Below are 18,631 nucleotides of genomic sequence, written 5' to 3' on the forward strand. Positions count from 1 at the left end.
CGTAATGTTTATCCTCCTTCTGATAATAGAAATATTGTTCCTTTTGCTTTGAATTATTCTGATGTTTAGGGTCTTACCCATCGTATCTCTGATCTGACTATAGATGGTTTGTTACTTTTAATGATTGCAATACTCAATTTACTTGGAATTATTTATTGTATCATAAGTGTGAGGTTATTTAATGCTTTTAGGAATTTTATTGCATGGTTCGTACCCAATTTGATGCTAAACTCAAGATCTTGCGTACTAATAATAGTAAGGAATAAATGAAGGGATCCTTTTTGTCCTTACTTGGTTGATCATGGGATTATCCATCAGACCAGTTGTGTGGTTATCCCAAAGCAGAATAAGGTGGTTGGATGCAAGAATCGTCATTTACTTGAGGTTGCTCACTCCTTATGTTTGAGATGCAAGTCCTTGCACCCTATTGGAGTGAGGTTGTCCTCATTGTTTCCTATCTCATCAATAGGATGCCTTCACGTGTACTTGGTTTTAAGAGCCACATTGAGTTGCTATCTGGCTCTCACACTTTTGTTGTTCCTCCCAAGGTTTTTTGTTGTGTTTTCTTTGTTCATAATCATCAGTGTTCCAGGAAAGCTATACCATCGTGGTCTCCGATGTATTTTTGTGGGCTATTCACTCACTCAGAAGGGATACCAATGCTATCATTCACATTCTAGACGGCTCTTTGTTTCCATGGATGTGATCTTCGTGAGACTAAGGCGTACTTTCCACCTCTTCAGGGGGAGTCATCTGGTAATGAAGAGGTGATACAAATCCTTACTTTTGATTGTCCTTTCCTTACCATAGATGATGGTGCTACTCAAAGGAATACTGGAAAAGGACTACTGGTTTAGAGGCTCCCATTGGTCCAAGGTTACTATTCAGGGGGAGCCATCAATTCAGGTGCAGGAGACTCTCATTTAGGGGAGCCACAGATTCAGCGGAAAACACATAATGGTCCGATGATACAGGTATTCTCTCACAAAAAAAAAAAATGACACTACCACTCATACTACCACTGCTAATCCAGCACTTCCTGATCCCAAGTCTTCTCTCCCAGGTATACCTTTCTCGTTACTTTTGATCAGTCTCTTGATGTTCCTATTGCTCATAGAAAAGGTAATAAGACTTATACCCAACATCCTATTTCTAACGTGGTGTCATATAATGCTTTTTCCCCATCATATCGTGCATTTGTGTCTTCCTTGTCCTCTGTTTCTATTCCTAAAACCTGGCAGGAGGCAAATGCAGAACATAAGTGGAAGGAGGCCATGAATGAGAAGATGAGAGCTCTTCACGAAAATAGCACCTGGGATTTGGTTGTTCATCCCTTGCATAAGCGACCAATTGGCTGCAAATAGTTGTTCACAGTCAAGAATAATGCTTATGGGACTGTGGGGACAAAGAAAGACTACAGGAAAAAAGCTTTACTCAGACTTATGGAATTGACTACTAGGAGATTTTTGCCCATATGGCAAAAATGAATACAGTTCGAGTTATCATCTCCTATGTAGTGAACCGAGGATGGGAGATATAGCAACTAGATGTCAAAAATGCATTTCTTCATAGAAAGCTGACTGAAGAAGTGTATATGGACATTCCACCAAGATACTCTTTGCAGACTGAAGAGAGTTCTGTATGGATTGAAGCAATCTCCTAGGGTATGGTTTGATCGCTTTCACAAGGCTATGATAGCAGTTGGTTTTACTCAGAATAATACTGATCATACTTTATTTATTAAAAGGGTGGGGGATCAAATCACGGTGTTGATAGTATATTTAGATGATATTGTTGTTACTAGCAATGATACAGATGAATCTCTAAACTCAAAGCGTACCTTGGTAAGGAGTTTGAGATCAAGGACCTAAGAAGGATGAAATACTTTCTTGGTATTAAGGTGGCACATTCAACCAAGGGTATTGTACTCTCTCAAAGAAAGTATACCTTGGAACTCTCAGAGACTGGTATGTTAGGGTGTAAAATACTCCTATTGAGGCTAAATCTCATCTCAGAAGCTAAGAAGCTGAACTTGTTGATAAAGGTCGGTATCAAAGGCTGGTTGAAAGACTCATATATCTGTCCCACACAAGACCAGGCATAGCTCATGCAGTAAGTTTGGTGAGTCAGTACATGCATGATCCCTATTCCTCACATATGGAAGTTGTGAACCGGATCCTTAGGTACTTGAAGACTACCCCAAGAAACGGCATTTTATTCTCACAGATCAATGAGGATTGAGGCATATATTGATGTTGATTGAGCAATTTCTCCAGACAATCGTCGCTCTATTACTGGTTACTGTTCATGTTGGTGGTCACTCGGTTATGTGGCACAGTAAGAGGCAGTCAATTGTGGCTAGATCGAGTGCAAAAGCTGAGTTTCAGGCTATGGCGCATGGATTTGCGAGCTGCTTTGGATGCAAAGTCTTCTTCATGACTTGGATGTGTCCATCCAGATGTCGATGTTGCAACGTTGTGATAATAAGTCAGCCATCAGCATTACACACAACCCTGTTCAACATAACCGTACTAAGCATGTCGAGATCAATAGGCATTTCATCAAGGAGAAGTTAGAACAAGGACTTATCTGTATTCTTTTTGTGCGGAGTGAAGATCAATTAGCAATAGTTCTCACAAACGAACTTAGGAGTAAATATTTTTATATTATTATTTTGTCCAAGTTGGGTATGTGTGATATCCATGCACCAACTTGAGGGGGAGTGTTAAATAATGCATTATTGTAATAATGGGTTTTAGGGGTTATATCCAAATGGACCCTTAAGCCCTCTTTAGGGACTTATTTCATTATAAATAGAGGAGGACTACGCTCATTATTGCACAGGTGCATATTTCCCCAATTCTACATATGGCAATAAGGATGTGGACCTGGCAAAATACATACTCTGTGGGCCTGTGGCTTCTTAGGTCGGCTCCTAGCACCCTCCAGACACTGCCTCTCCTCAACTCGATATTATTTGGAATTCCTTGCCTCTAATTGGTTCTGGTGACAAAATCCTCTAGGCACCCACTGCATCCAAAATTTTCTCCTTCAAAACTACTTAGGATTTTGTTAGATTCAGAGGTCCTTTATCTCCTTGGCGAAAACTTTTTTTAGTCAAGTATCATATCCCTCTCCATTGTTTCACAACTTTTGTTGTGCCTTCACCAACTGTCTTCCTACGCAGGCCTTCCTCATTCATCGTCGACTTTCTATCTCGCCTCTTTGTTGCCTTTGCCAGAATGAAGCGGAAGATCTTGATCATCTATTTTTTCTTGCTCTGTCTCCTCCTCTATCTGGAAAGAGGTTCTTGCAAAATGTTGGCCAAGGCAAAGAAGAATTCTCCCCTTCCAAAGAAAATGGATATATATTGATGACTTAAAGGGGCACTTTTATTTGTGATGTTGTAGGCAAGCTCGCTCCCAGTGCTATTATCAATCAGATTTGGATAGAGTGCAATCTTAGGAAATGGAACTCCAACTCTCAACCTCTTCTTTAGATTTGGGACTCCATCTCCTTTGATATCAAGTCTAAGCTCTCTATTGTAGCTTCCTCTTGTACCGACTCCCCAAGGAACAGGCATATTGTTATTTCTTGGGATCTCTTTTATTCACCAAAAAAAAAAAATCCGGCCTTTGACTCATTTAAGGTTATTTGTATTTTATGGAATTAAGATGATAAAAAAGGTGCTTGAGTGATGGATGAGGAAAAAAGAGTTGGGCTGGAATCCTACTCAGGTGGCCAAACTTTCCTATGCCTCAGTGCTTTTGTGATGTCCTAAAGTAACTAAAATCTTCTCCGAAACATTCTTTTTCATTCTATAAGAGTTGGACTGGAATCCCACTCAGGTGGTCAAACTTTCCTATGCCTCAATATTTTGTGATGTCTTAAAGCAACTAATTCTTCTAGGACACATTCTTTTTCAATCTATATTCAGGTGTTGCTTGAGTTCTGCGAGTGACATTTAGGACAAGGGGTTCTTTGTTATTTGCTTATGTGTAGGCTCTTATTGTAAGTTCTAGACTGCTAGGCACTACTTGCAGAATTCCGGATTTTATGTAAGAAAGGAATGAGGTTAATATGTAAAGGGATAAAAAAACTCGTTTTAGGGAGCTTTGCAAAAAGCATTTTGTTCTCCCACAGCGGAAGATTCCCCTTGATCTAGGGTTAGGGAGAATGCAAGATCAAAGATGTCCATGCAAAGCTCAAAGCAATGAGGGAATCCCCTGGTAACTGCAGTTAGCAGGCAAGCACTCCTCTTTTACTCAATGCACCTGCTATTTTCCTTCTGCCAAAGGTTGCAAGCAGTGTTATTCCACAATAGATTTGTGAGTATTTGATTGCTCCTTGTCAGTTACTAAGCATATATACTTCCTTTCTAAATATTTTTCTTCTCTTGCAATTTGAGTTACACCAGTTTGAAATCTATTTGACTTCAAATTTTAAGAATGAAAAACAAAATCGTCAAGGTATATTTAAATACCAACTCCATACTACACTAGCATAGATATGGCATATACAAAATCCAACTCAATAGAATTATGTCTAGTAAATGTTTCAAATGTTTACTTGGTTAATAGGCCGACCCAGATGGTGCTCATGCTGAAGGAACCTTATAATCAGCAACACCTGCACAAGGAAGGAGAAAGAGTGGGATTACTAGGTGTAGTAACATCCACTTTACCTTGTGTCAAGAAAAAGAAGAACAGCACAACCAATGGGAAAGCAGGTTTTAGATCAGATCATAGAATGTCAATCACAGAAAATCTTTGTTATATCAATCAATACATCAAATCTGATTACAATCATCAAGAACATAGCATCAGAGATCTAGAAGTGTTTACTTGTTCAGTTTACTCTGGTCAAAAGTTTATCACAGTGGAAAAGTAACCAAAACAAAAACAAACAACTTGGACAAATTCCATTTATTATTTCAGTCATTTCTAGGATTATATGATTTTAAGTCAACAAGTCAAACATCATAGTAGAAATGAAAGTCTTAAGTTTAGTTGTGTTTACCTTGTTTCACTTACAATTATTTGTGCAAGGAATCAAGCTGATGTGATCCTGGTTCGGTCCTGACGACAGAAACGGATTCCTTACTAGATGAGATCCTAGGGAAGTGAAAACAGTAAAACTGACACCAGTTTATGCTCTCTGTTCCTTATGATCAGCAACCAAACATCTTCCGGAACAAATATGTGTTAAGTCTGAAAAGATAAGAGGGATATGACCAAGACTTCTTACCAAGGCCTTGGTTAAAATCTCACCAACCCCACATAGTTCTTATTGTGCAGAGCTTCTAAACTGTCCGAAGCCAAATCAAAGAGGTCAACCAAACCTTCCTTCGTTTAATTCCTAAAGTTGAAGAGCAAACTGTCTCAGAGTTTCGCAAAGCCCAATGCAATCTCCTCTATAAATTTGTTGTAGAGATCCTGGTCAACTGGCTAAACAGTGTGTGGATGGTCTGTTTAGTGATTCCCTCCCCCACCACCATTTATCCTCTAGGTTTTTCCACTACTTATCTTCTGCTCACATCTCTACTTTGGTTGTCTGAAGTCTTGTCAGTTACCTTGGGAGCAGGGTTAGCATCAGACAAGGATGCCCAGTGTCCCACTATCTCTTCACCCTTGCTATGGAAGTTTTGTCTAGGAGCCTACAGACTAAAGTGGAGCAACAAGCTATTAATATTTTTCCCAAATGCAAGGCCCCCTCTAGTTATCACACCTAGCCTCGGACAACCTCATAATATTCAAAGGCAACCCCCTCCTCTCTAGCAGTTGTACTAAATACTTTGAATTCATATGAAACAAAGTCAGGATATTGTAATCAACAGGCATAAATCGTTGTCGTTCTTGGCAGGTGCTTCCAATGATGACAAGGAAAGACTGAAAAGGTTGCTAAGTTTTTTGTGTGGAGCTCCTCCTAGTTAAAAACCTTGGCCTCCCCTTAATCTCTTCGAAATTGATAGCCTATCATTGCTCTCCTATTCTAGACAACCTTAGGAAGCGGCTTCAACTATGGAAAGCAAAATTGTTATCCTATGCGGATCACCTTGAACTGGTTTGGTTAGTTATGCAAAAGCTTTTTCATCTACTAGACTGGTGTCTTTGGGCTCCCTCATTCCATTATGCAGAAAGTGGAATATATGACGAGTCCATTTCTATGGAAAGGCTTTGACAACAAATTTCATCATGCGACCGGGGATAAAGGGGGTCCAAGAGGTTAAATATGGAAGGAATTTTAAAATTAATCTTGAAGCTGGCGGAAAAAATAAATCTGGGATTCCCGGTAGGATTTTACTCCCAGCTCCTTTCTAAGGATTCGTTGTGGACTATTTCCTGTCCGTATGATTATTCTTGAGCCAGGAGGAAAATTTTGAAGCACGGAGCAATGGTGGCTGATGTGATGGTCCAGGATTGATGATGGCTTGCCTACTCTTCTTTGGTTGGATAACTGGTACCCTCATGGAGTATTGATCAACACTTATGGGGGCAGAATTAGGTATAACTCAGGGCTTGATAGGTTGGCCGAAATATCTGCTATTATCGTGATGATGACTGGTGGCCAGCCCTGCATCTTCCCCTTCCTTGATTGAGGCCTTGAGTGCTCTGCCGGAAATAGTCCAAAGACCTAGGGGAAGTGATGATTTGGTAAGTGGTGTACAGCCTATTTTTCACCTTTTAAAGTTTACACATAAGCTATTTTCACAAAAAGAACACCCAAAATAGTACTTGTGGCGTTAACCCAGTTTTCTAGTGTATGCTAGATGATGTTGTACACTAGCCTTCTTAATTTGTTATAAACACAAGTCTACGTATAAATTAGATACTAGAAATGTAAATAAGCTATTAAAAAAAACCAAAACATATAACTCAGATAGTGATTTAGTCATACAACACTCACCACTGAATACTAGGAGGAGTTTCTAGGCGGTTCCAATCCACAAGATGTGTACCACTGCAGATGTCGTAGCCGCTCCTCTGAATGCAACACATAAGAATCTCATGACATGTTTTAGGCCTAATTGTTCTGAAGTCCATCACTACCCACCTATAAGCCCCATCATCAACATGTTGCAGGTATCCCAACCTAGGGAATGGCTCATTGGGACTGTAAGGATGTGAAGGTGGCATACATGGCACACAAAGTTGCTTTAAAAGAATTCTATTGTGTTTACAACTATGTTGAATAAAAAAATAAATTTGGGGGAAAAATGGGTTTAAAATGCAAGATAGTAGAAGTTCCAAGAACTTAAGGCAAATGTGAACTTTTGTGGCCAAATTCCCCTTTCTTGGTCGAAACTTGTGAAACTAAGGAGATTCTGTTGAAATATGGGAAACAATGTGTTTCCCACAAAATAAGTGACTTTATATAGCATGGGTTGGACTAGTTTGGTCGAACCATGCGAAACATGGAAAATTTCCTCAAAACTAGTCAAAACTAGGTATATTTGAGTTTCGACCTATGGTTTCATTTAGACCCCGAAAAAAAATTGAGATTTAGAACTATGGTCACAGTTTTATCGTGTGGAAAGCGCTAACTTATTCTCTCCCAAGTCCCAACCCAATATCTTCTTTTAGAGGCATTTGATCTCCACCTCATTCTGCTGCTTGTGTTGGAATGCTTTAGAGGATACTCATCACTTGATCTTTGCATGCTCATTCTCCTCAAAAGTCTGGGAAGGGCTTCTCATTTGGTGCTGGCCTTTGACAAGAAGGATTCTTGAATTTTTTAGGGATTGTAAGGTTAGAATCTATGTAATAAAGGTACTTTAGGTACTTTGTTATCATCTTGTATTGTGTTTTTTACCTTTTACCTCCCTAAGCTATTTTATGTTAGCATGAGGGTGTTTATGTAATTTCTCATGATATAAGTAAGTCAATATAGGGAAAGGAGATCATTTCTCCCTCCACACTATTTGCAGTCATCTTCTCCTTCTCTTCTCCTCGCCTCTCACCATCTTCTATCTTCCTCTTCTCTTCTTGTCTTCTCACTTACCTTTGATCCTTGCTTGTTTCCTCCTTGGAAATGGTTTAGAAGGAGCTTCAATGGGGAATCGTGTATTGACCCATCGGTAAGCCTGCGTTTTGTGCAGCCATCTGTCATGTTTGGATTGAAAGAAACTCAAGAAGATAGTCCAGGAAGTCAAGAACATTTCAACGAATCTGACACTCTCTCTCTCCTTTGAATTTAAAAGCAAGCTTGATTTTCAGGCTGCCTCCTACTTTGACTCTCCTAGAAACAGGCATAGTGTTCACTCCTGGATCTACCTATCCATGTATTGTCTATGGATAGAAACTCCCCATGAGGTGTTTATTGTGTATTTTCTTCTTGTCCTTTTACCTTTGGTTCCTCCCTTCTTGGGGAGTCTGTGTATTCTTTTGTGCCTGCTGAATATAATTTTATCCATCCAAAAAAGAAAAAACACATAACTTAGTCCTGCAATGAGTAACATTTAACGATACATGGCGAAGCAATGTCAAATTGCACGAAAATTTATATTCTTGGAGATAATCCAAAATAGGATTAGTAAATGCAGCAGCAGCAACAACAACAACACTCAGCCTTATCCCAACTTAATGAGGTTGGCTACAAGGATCCATACAAAACAAAGTAGGGAAAAACTGAGATCCATAACAGCATTAAAAAAAGAAAGTAGTGAAAGACATAAGGATTAGTAAATGCAGCATGACTTACCAAACAATATGAACTTAAACCACCTGAGTAGGAATGGTCTAGGCTACGATCTGCCAAGAACTGCTTCAGTACCAAAGCGAGCGGTGTAGCTGCAGGAAATTGCTCAGTGAGCTCTCTGACCTGCCAATGAGAATTCATAAACTAAAGAAAGATTCAATCAAGCATATGGTAAATTCTTCCATGGAAAGTTAAGAAAGACAAAGGCCTTTGTGTAGTTGGATTGCCAATCTTTTGCCAAAAGTTCCATAGGAAAGATCATGGATAAATAAATAAAAACAAAAATGTGAGGTCCATCAAGGATAGAAACGAATCAATTTCTAATCCTGTCAGTTTTCCAACACATTTTCATATGATTGAACAAGTGAACAACTACAAAATACAATAAGGTTAACAAGAAGAATAGAAGGCATGGATGAAATCAGATGTTAGCTACAATTTTCCAGGCTCTGTGGCAACGATGCAGAAAGGTAAAATACCACACTAGTGAAACTCTCTGTTTAGTATCACTTGATACATAGATTATGCAAAAGTGTTTCTTTTCTTTTCTTTCTTTTCTTTTTATTTTTTTATTTTTATTTTTATTTTTTTGGGGTGGGGGGGTGCAGAGGGGGGTTGGCCTACAAACAGAAATTTTTCAGATTTTAAAAGTTTGGACTCCATAACATACTATTGGAAGTCCTATGTACTCACCAGTTCTGTAGTTTGGAGTCCCGTATGAGAAGGTGACTTGAAACTGATATCAAGACGAACTGATTTCATATCCGCAACAATATCATTTTTCATCTGCGAGCACTTTGGCCAAGAAGATTTGTCTAAACCAACCATATCAGGATCAACGATACCCCCCTGTTCAGTGGGCAGTTGGGTTGATTCAACTTTTGGTGCTTGCACCTTGGAAGTACTTGCAGTAGAAGCAACAAGATCATGAGGAACTTCAGCCACAAGCATGATTATAGGTATCTGAGAACAATTTTTTGTCCAGATGAAAAGATGCATTAGAAATGAAGGGCACTAAGAATAAAGACAAGGAAAACCAACTAGTAGTCAAAGAGGAAGAAGCATTACAGCTGTATTTTCTACAGTCTTAAGAGAGTCATTCTTAACCCACTCCTGATTGGCAAGGTACCTAGCTGCATGCTGGAATACCAAACTGAAATGATGTCAATACTAAATACAATCATGCCTACTAAGAAACAAAAGATAAGAGCAACAGCATTCTCTATGCAAACTTATGAATCAAAGGATAAATGGAGAAATAAAAATACTTCAATAATTGAATAATCATAAAGATCAATAAAAAAAAAAAATGCAATTTAGTGCAGTTGACTATAGCTGACAATCATGTTGGAGTTCCAAAGTGCAAGTCTGCAACAGGATCAGTACTAGACATGAAAGATAGCATGTGTACACACAGGCAAGCCAACTTAAGATAATGAGTTGAATGAGACAAAAAGTGCTTCAATCATTGCATAATCACACTGCTCTTGAAAGAAACAAAAATTGAGTACACCATGATATGGCAAGTTGGCCATATGACACAATTTCAAGTCTCAACAGACGAGTTCCTTTAATTTCGATCTCTAAGAATCTTACTCATAGTTGTCAAGGCGTCGCCTAGGCGACGACTAGGCGTCCAGGCGGTTTGCCTGGGGCCTAGGCGACAGCCGCCTTGTTGCACTACATGTTGCCTTGTGTTTCGGCACTTATTTATGCCAAATATCATTCAAGTAAATGTTATTAATATTTTTTTCATTTACTTAAGATATTATTCATAAATAAGCAAATACCCCCCATTTGAATCCAATAAAAATAGTTTAAAAATCAAATTCCAAAAGGATAAAAAGTCAACCTCTTAGTTCAAGAACAAAAACTGGATTTTGGTTATAGGGACGATTTTCAACTTTTAAATGCTAGGGTTTTTCTCAATTATGAAAATTTTATAAATTCTATCATGTTAAAACATTGCTAAAAACCAAAAGTCCGGTAAAAAAATATTTTGTTTTGATATTCATAAAATTATTTTCATTCAGGCGATTTTAACAGTATTCGCGCACTTAAAAATAAGTTTGACTGAAGCATAACTTTGTCATTGCAACTCAGATTTAAGTAATCTTAGACTTTTTAGAAAGCTGGTTTTATATTATAACTAATACAAAAAGTCTCATGTAAAAATAAAATCATTTGACCAGTCAAACTTATTATAGAATAAGAGCATTTCTTTAAATGTTGATTTTTTATAATTTAATATGACTTAATGTTAATTTTTTATGATTTGATGTGGCTAAATGTTGATTTTTAATGACTTGATGTGGCTTAATCTTGATTTTTTATGATACAAGGTATATATAACTTACTAAATAATGTTAGAAAATAGAAAAAATAAAAAATAACACTTGTTTGCCGAGTTCGCCTTAAGGCGGGTTCCTTCTCGCCTAAGCGCTTAGACAACCCTCCACCGCCTTGGTTTGCCTTGGCACCGTGACAACTATGAATGTAGCTGTTTAGGTGCAGAAATACTCTTTCTAGACTATAGGGGGTGTCATAACCTGATCTTGCTGTGATTGAGTGACTTATGAACTACAGTGGTAAGATCAGGGTATGAAGACTGACCATGTATATAATATGGAGTCTGGACCCATGGTTGAATGGGAAATGGGTATTCTCTGTTAGGTACTTTGAGTGACTGATTTTTAAACCATTTTCTGTCTGGTTCTCCTTTTATTTATTTAATTTTTAAATTATATTTATGATGTGACTGTAGCAGGGCAACTTCGTGAGACAATATTGAAAAGGCAGAGACAATGTTTTTTAGTTTAGAGGAGGAATGCTGCATATAATTTATTTTGATAAAGCTTAAGAAAATATCTTTTAAATATGACACGGATGCCATAATTGATACGTACTAATTCTCTATGCTGGAGATTTTCTGTCTCAAAATATCTGGGAGGAAACCATCATGATTACTGAAGTTACCTGTTTTCAGTTTGAATCTTTTATTGGCATTTAACATTTTGATTCAACAACACTTTGTAAGGAGTTTCTGATGCCAATTCTGAAAAAATGATAGACATATGTTGCATGAACAGATGTGAACTAAGTAATCTAGAGGAGAACAGCCATGCTTTCATATCTCATTCATAGTATTGAAAAGGTGAATCTACATATTTCTTGGAGCTTTGATATTTTCTGGCAGGTTCATATTGCAACAATATGACATTTGAAGTATCCAGTGGCAGAACCTAAATATTGTAATTGCATATTCTTTCCATGTTATCTACTGTATCAGCTCTGACTGAAATATTGTTCTTCACTTTGGATCTTTGCTTGTCTCCTATGTCTTGTATGACTTAGTTTACTAATACTTTACTGATCCTTTCCACAGTAGGAACATCCAGCTCTCACTTTCCATCCTGCTTTTGGGTGTTGGAATTGCAACTGTGACTGATCTGCAGCTCAATGCTCTGGGTTCTGTTTTATCACTGCTCGCAGTTGTTACTACATGCGTTGCTCAGATTGTATCCTCAAGTGAAGTTGCCTAATGTTAATATCTTGCTTGAGATCTTCCTTTTAATATATTTGGTTATTAAAGCAATTATATTTTCTGAGATTCTCCTGACTTGCTAGGCCGTGACTCTTTCCTCTTACTTTCATCATTCATTTTTCCTTTTTCATCTCTCTCTCTTTTTCCCATTTTTCATTTGTATTTTGTCATCCATTTCCCATCCCTCACTTCTGCATCTCTTCATTCCCAATTTTTTGTTTGGACCTGAGTTTTCCCTACTTTGTTTTGCATGGATCCATGTGGCTGACCCCATTAATTCAGATAAGACTGAGTTTGTTGTCGTTGAAAGCAGTTATATTTTGATGGGAACAAGCTGGATTTTTTTGATCTAGATTCAACTTGGATGCATAATTTGGCACCCTGTTATTAGAATATTTTGGTGGTTGCAATTTTCTGCTCCCACTAAATAAGCTGTAGTAGGGCATAGTAGGAAGTAACACTGGCCTAGGGATATTCAGTCACTTTACCCACACCCCCTGACGTCCAAGCAGGCACTGCACCCTTACTGCTGTTAAAAAATTAGTGCAGACAGTTGCTGGTATTCAACCTATCCAGCTTGACGGTATTGAATATCCGATCTTATCTTTTTAATGGTTTGGAAAATAATTGCATATGCTATTGAGGAAGGTCCTAAAACTGGTCCCAAATCAATTGAATGAATTGATTTACTAGATTTGACATAGTTGATCCCAAAATGTAAAGTATTTTTCTATTTGTTTGACATGCTCACACAATTGCAATAGGAGCAGTGGTTGATTGGGTAGAAAAGTTGGGAATCCAGTGAATAACCTTCTGTATATCAGCAAGTCATTCTGTTACCTATAGAAATAGTCAGGAAAGAATGCACTGAAGGTGCCTAGAAATGAAATTTATGGTGATAGCTGTTGCTGTGACATTGTAGTTGTGGTATCTTCTTCATTGCCATTTCTTTGATCATTGGCCAGAGTTGTAATCATGATGTTGGATGTGTTGACCGTGCCTGAAGTGCTAGGCATCAAATTGAATTTTTTGACAATTTCTGTTTGGGATTCTGGGAGTTTATTTGGGGGAAGGGGGCATCCAGAGACAGCTCAGGATTATTTGTTAGTTGGCGTCAAATTGGCCCCGTCGACTGGGTTCCTTGAGATTCAATTATTGAGTGGCACAAACTCTGCAGTAGATATTTATTTGGTGAATTTACGAGAGGCCTGTAAATGGTGCCCAATATTCCGAGTTTAGTAGTTTAATTGGTGAGGTCCTGAGCCCATATGTTGTAAATGTATGTTGGTCCCTGAATGGACACACTTTCTTTATTATCTTTATCATGTATTTTTTTTTTTCATGGGTTCATATGGTCTAGATTTCTTTTGTATCTTTTGTTATATTTCTCATGCTTTCTGTAATAAAGGTGCATTCTTCATAAAAAAGAGATGATATTGTAGAGAATTGTCTTTCTTATACCAGCATAAGTATTCTGTGTCTCTTGTTTAAGATCTTGACCAGTTCTTCTCAGATGACCAACACCATCCAGAAGAGGTTTAAGGTTTCTTCAACCCAACTTTTGTATCAGTCTTGCCCCTATCAAGCCATGACCTTGTTCATTGTTGGTCCATTTCTAGATGGGCTTCTGACTAATCAGAATGTCTTTGCTTTCAAGTATACGCCTCAAGTGTTGGTGAGCACGGGAAAACTTTTTATTTGTTTATTTATTTATTTTTATAAAATTTCCTGCTTCTTAAGTTATCTTTTGGGATGTTCTAATTGTCTAATTTTTATTGCAGGTATTCATTGTCCTTTCCTGCCTGATTTCTGTCTCTGTTAACTTCAGTACATTTCTTGTAATTGGAAAGACATCTCCTGTTACCTATCAGGTCCTAGGCCATCTGAAAACATGCCTAGTTCTGGCTTTTGGTTATGTTTTACTTCGTGACCCGTTTAGCTGGAGAAACATTCTTGGAATCCTGATTGCTGTTGTTGGAATGATACTGTATTCTTACTGCTGCACTCTAGAGGGTCAGCAAAAAGCCAGTGAAGCACCTGCACAGTTATCACAGGTATTACCTGCTCTTTACTTCTATCTTGTATTGTTCTTATGTCCCTAGGGTATTTCTCTTGAATAAGTGGGATCATATCCCATCTGCCCTGCAGCCAAAATTGTTGCTAGCATACCCAAATGAGCCCAACAGGCGTGGGGCTTGCAGTAACCCAATTACCTCCCCAAGTGCCATCTCTGAGCGCTCTGTCCTTTTTAATTAAGGATTAGTTTCAAGTGGCCTATGCATAATAATTTGGAAAGTTACGTTTCATGTAAAAAAATTTATTTGACGTATGTTTTGATCTATACTAAAAATTTTCATAATAGTTGCTTAGGAACATATTCCCCTGAAGCAACAAGCAATTAGGTCACAACAGTTGCATACTATTTGAGCATTCTTTTCTCCAAAAATCATTTCCTACGCATAGTCAGGAAATAATGAGCTGGCTTTCGTCCTCTTTCCCATATTACCATATGTTAGTAATGGGATAAGTGGNGGGGGGGAGGTGAAAGAAGAAGAAAGACCCCAGTAGACAACATTGAGCCTATTCCTTGGGGTGTCACGAAATAGATCAACATGCTCATTTAGAAGAAAGACCCCAGCAGAACATAACATTAAATGTAACCAACTGTTAGCATTTCAGTGCAACTGACATTTAAAAGGTGACTAACAAAATAGATCAACCTGCTCATCAAGTAAGTCCAAAATCATTGGTTTCGGTTTCTGTTTCTTTATAATGGACTGCTAGCCCCTTGTTCTCTTTCTTAATACATTAGATTTCAGAGAAAAAGGTCAATAGATGGAAATACCCAGAATAAAGAAATAAATAACAAAAAAGAAAGGGGGGTGGGGAGGGGAATGCCAATAAAATCTTAAGGAAATAACTTTTTACATCTTTTTTCCCTGGTCAGCAATCAGATGAATTAGTGACGTACTAAATATGGTAAGTGGTAACTAATGCATTGAAGCAGCCACCCAGAAAAATTATATGGTAAACAGAACAGCTCCCCCCAAATCCCACAAGCTTCTTGGCATCACTCATAATTAAATGGAACAGGCAAGTTAAAACATCATCCCCATGTGAATATGCATCTACGATTATAGGATGATTAATCTATGCTCCTACTTGGAGTCATAAGAATTTTGAGAAGCAGTATGCCTTCGAAATTTTCCTTGGCACAGATTCATAGAAACAATATGAGCCCTTCTTGAGCTCCCAGAGAACTTAAAAGCATTGACTAGGCACATGTCCAAGTTCGAAGAGTTTTGGTTGAAAAGCACATAGTCTGAATCATAAAAGTGGAAGTGTTCAATACAAATCAAGAAATTTTCATTGTTGATCATGTCACTAACTACAGGTATAGGAAGACAATAGCAATGCCTGCCACTTTAGCATACCTGAAGGCAAGTTTCTTTAATTCCATTACGACCCTCTAGAATCCCAGCTTCTTTTATGGGTTCCTGGAAAATGAAAGCCATAAATGTCAAGAGACTCGGCCACAAAAACGCCAGAGCAGTGGTGCAAGTACTCCAGAAAAAAAGATCAACAAGATCATACTTACCAAATTCCTCACAGGAGGGAGACAGACCACAAGATCCACGTCACTGGTTGGGAGGGATAAACCGGTTGTGTATGAACCAAAGATGTTTGTCCTGGACCGGGGCCATAGGACCTGGAGAGACCGTGCAACTCTCTTGACAGCCCAATTAATGTAGGGTTTCCTAGTCAAGTTCTGAGCAGCAACCTTAAATTTCACAGCAGGATAAGTCAATGACCCACGAGATAACACTTGGATCGTAATGAAGACAAGTAAACAGTTTTCATGGAAAACCTAATTGCAGGTCATGATAATTATCGGGTCCCATACTGCATACCTGCTTGCAGAAGGAATCGATTTCATCATGAAGAAGATTGTGCATCAAAGAGAGAGATACTTTGCGAGTGGGACAATTCGATAACTCAGGAGGTTGCAGAGGAAATGCAACATCTGGCTGCAATCCACAAATTTGTAAACATGTCAGAGACTGAGACCAAAATGTTCCCCACAAACTTATTAAATGTTGGATGCCCTGTATATGTGAGTTCACCGACACCAGTATCAATTCTTTGTCAGCTATGCCTATGACAATATGTAGAGTGAAAGATATTGCCCTTACATGTTCCTGATCGAGAGCTAGCTGGGAGATGGCAATTAAGCGATCTTGCAGTAAAGCCCCAGGAAGAGGCTGACTCAAAGAAGTAGCTGAAAGGCTTTTATTTCTCCATGAAGGCCAAATAACTTCAGCACCATCTAGACAAATCCGAGGTTCTTCATAGTTAGTTCCATCATGATACCAACTTCTAATACCCCAATGCCTAGGGCTAGAGCTACCAGACCTAACAGTTGGAAAACCCCTTTGTTTTCTAGATTCGCCAACAGGAGAGGGCGGAGGAGGGCGTGGAGCACGAGGAACACAAAGTACTACAGGTGATGGTGGTCTCTTCACCCGAGGTTGATCCTGCCTAGTACGAGGAACACATGGACTTTTAAGATCATGACTTAGCTTAAATTCAGATCTTGATCCCTTCCTCGACATATTTGGAATGATAATCGGTCGCAAAATTGGGTATGAAAGTGAATCTCCTTTCTGCCCTTCGACAACCCCACCAGATGAATTGTTCAAAGATCCAGATGCATTCTCTTCTGGAACTCCATCGGTCATTGCTGAAGAGTGCAGTACCTTGCCTGATACATCATTTCCTGGAATAACATAGCCAAGCGATCCCAAAGGATCGAAAGGAGAACGAAAAGGAGAGGCAGGTGGAGAAGTTAAACCACTTGTACTGTAAGAAGAAGAAAAGCCAACCATATCATCAATAGTTCTATTCATATCTGCTTCATGCCAAGCCCAGGAGCTATCATCAGAACTAAGAGAAGGTGGACGAGAGAAACTTGTGCCTGCATGATCTGAAGTATTCCAGTACATGACTCCTCCACCAAAGTACTGATTATAATCTCTTCCAGAAAATGCATGCACCTCAAATTCTTCTTCTGAAATCCAATGGCTATCGGAATCATCCACTAGTTCTGGTGCACATGAGTCCATAACATCCCCTGAATACTTCCTTTCATCTTCAGTCCTTGTTCCATTTATCTGCAGCCCATGAGCTGGAAAACTCTGCTGATAAGGAGAATGCATCCTTGGGATAAATCCAGTATCATAGTTAGAAGTCATTGACGGAGTCAATCTGCTGGCACTTCGTACCACTGGGGGCCAATCTAAGCTCATTGCTGAAGTCCGAGACATGATCCTGCTGCAACCACCTTCAATCAATGGATTTCTTGCTTGATGTCTCGTGGACACGTAGGACTGATGGAAATTATTACGCCAGTTATGGTCGACATCTAGATGCAATCTATCAGTGGCAGCAGGTAGATGCTGTGAGTTGAGAGCTGGAAAATTAACAGGTGTTAAACTAGGCCACTCATATGATCTGCAACCTGAGGAACTTGTGAAGCCATGACTGCAATAGTTTCCACCATCTTGCCTGTGAAGAAGGCTGGTTTCTTCTTTTGAAATTATTGATTCTGTTAATGCTTCAGAAATAACAATATCGCTTAAATTCCCAGATGTTTGATGTTTGACCTCCTCACTTTTAAGAACATTATCAAGCCCCAGACCAGGCAAAGCATGAGGAGCTATGTCCAAACCAAACTTACAACTAGAAGTCTCTCCTCCAGACGTGATGGGAGCTCCAACTGCTCCATTTGGGAGTGGAAAACACTCCATACCAATATGAGAACTATCTTCAGCAGAACCAACTACAGAACATTCTTGAGTGCCATGGGCCACTTCATCTTCGTTATTTACATCAGGTTTATTAGTAGAACTACAAAAGCTTGGATTTGGAGCCAGGCTGTCAGCACCCGCAGGAATATTGTTTGGTAGGGTCTGGATGGTTGAAGCATCAGCTAACCTCTGAGATTCTGCAGCCTCACTTTGGAAAGCAGCATGTTGGGGGGTAACTTGTTGGATTTTTACTTCAGAAACACTTGTTTCTGGTTCTTTTAAGGTAGAGTTTTTGCTCCTGCTCCTACTGCTTTCTTTCTTCTTTTTCTTCCCAACAGTTTGGGCCTTTCCATCAAATTCTTTGGCATGTTCCTAGTGAAAATAAATTGGTCAAAAACCATTCGAGGTTGTTCATTAGAAACACAATAAAAATGGTAAAAGATATTAGTACCATCTCAACTCTTGAAAATGAGGTGTCCTTGTGGAGATCCTTAGCCTGAAGCCTACTAGTCATTCCATCAGACTTAGCCTGTTCTTGATGGGCCAACCCATGCCCATGAACCTGGAAGCAAACCTTTAGGAA

At 38.9% G+C, this 18,631-nt stretch overlaps 2 protein-coding genes across 8 annotated transcripts in view; one reads left to right on the plus strand and one right to left on the minus strand.

Annotated features, from left to right (window-relative positions):
• The window catches only part of LOC122080793, a 45,700-nt gene that overhangs the window by 18,425 nt on the left and 8,644 nt on the right, over window positions 1-18,631 (minus strand). For 3 of the 7 annotated variants that reach the window (XM_042647648.1, XM_042647645.1, XM_042647644.1), the window contains exons 3-11: window positions 18,500-18,622; window positions 16,435-18,420; window positions 16,153-16,269; window positions 15,840-16,022; window positions 15,676-15,738; window positions 9,766-9,837; window positions 9,391-9,660; window positions 8,701-8,841; window positions 4,570-4,629 (exon numbers count right to left, since the gene is read on the minus strand). In XM_042647648.1, coding sequence (XP_042503582.1) covers window positions 4,570-4,629; window positions 8,701-8,841; window positions 9,391-9,660; window positions 9,766-9,837; window positions 15,676-15,738; window positions 15,840-16,022; window positions 16,153-16,269; window positions 16,435-18,420; window positions 18,500-18,622 — 3,015 coding nt within the window. Of the gene's footprint in view, window positions 1-4,569; window positions 4,630-8,700; window positions 8,842-9,390; window positions 9,661-9,765; window positions 9,851-15,675; window positions 15,739-15,839; window positions 16,023-16,152; window positions 16,270-16,434; window positions 18,421-18,499; window positions 18,623-18,631 lie in introns of those variants that run through there. The other 4 variants (XM_042647646.1, XM_042647647.1, XM_042647649.1 and 1 more) reach the window with 4 other exon arrangements.
• Window positions 12,060-14,358, plus strand: LOC122080796 (UDP-xylose transporter 3-like; the record flags this gene model as incomplete). The annotated part of the gene is made up of 3 exons (XM_042647653.1): window positions 12,060-12,215; window positions 13,755-13,916; window positions 14,023-14,358. Coding segments are annotated over 3 exons (639 nt in total), but the record flags the coding sequence as incomplete, so codon positions are not given.

This window comes from Macadamia integrifolia, chromosome 6, assembly GCF_013358625.1.
Source record: "Macadamia integrifolia cultivar HAES 741 chromosome 6, SCU_Mint_v3, whole genome shotgun sequence".
Taxonomy (NCBI): domain Eukaryota; kingdom Viridiplantae; phylum Streptophyta; class Magnoliopsida; order Proteales; family Proteaceae; genus Macadamia; species Macadamia integrifolia.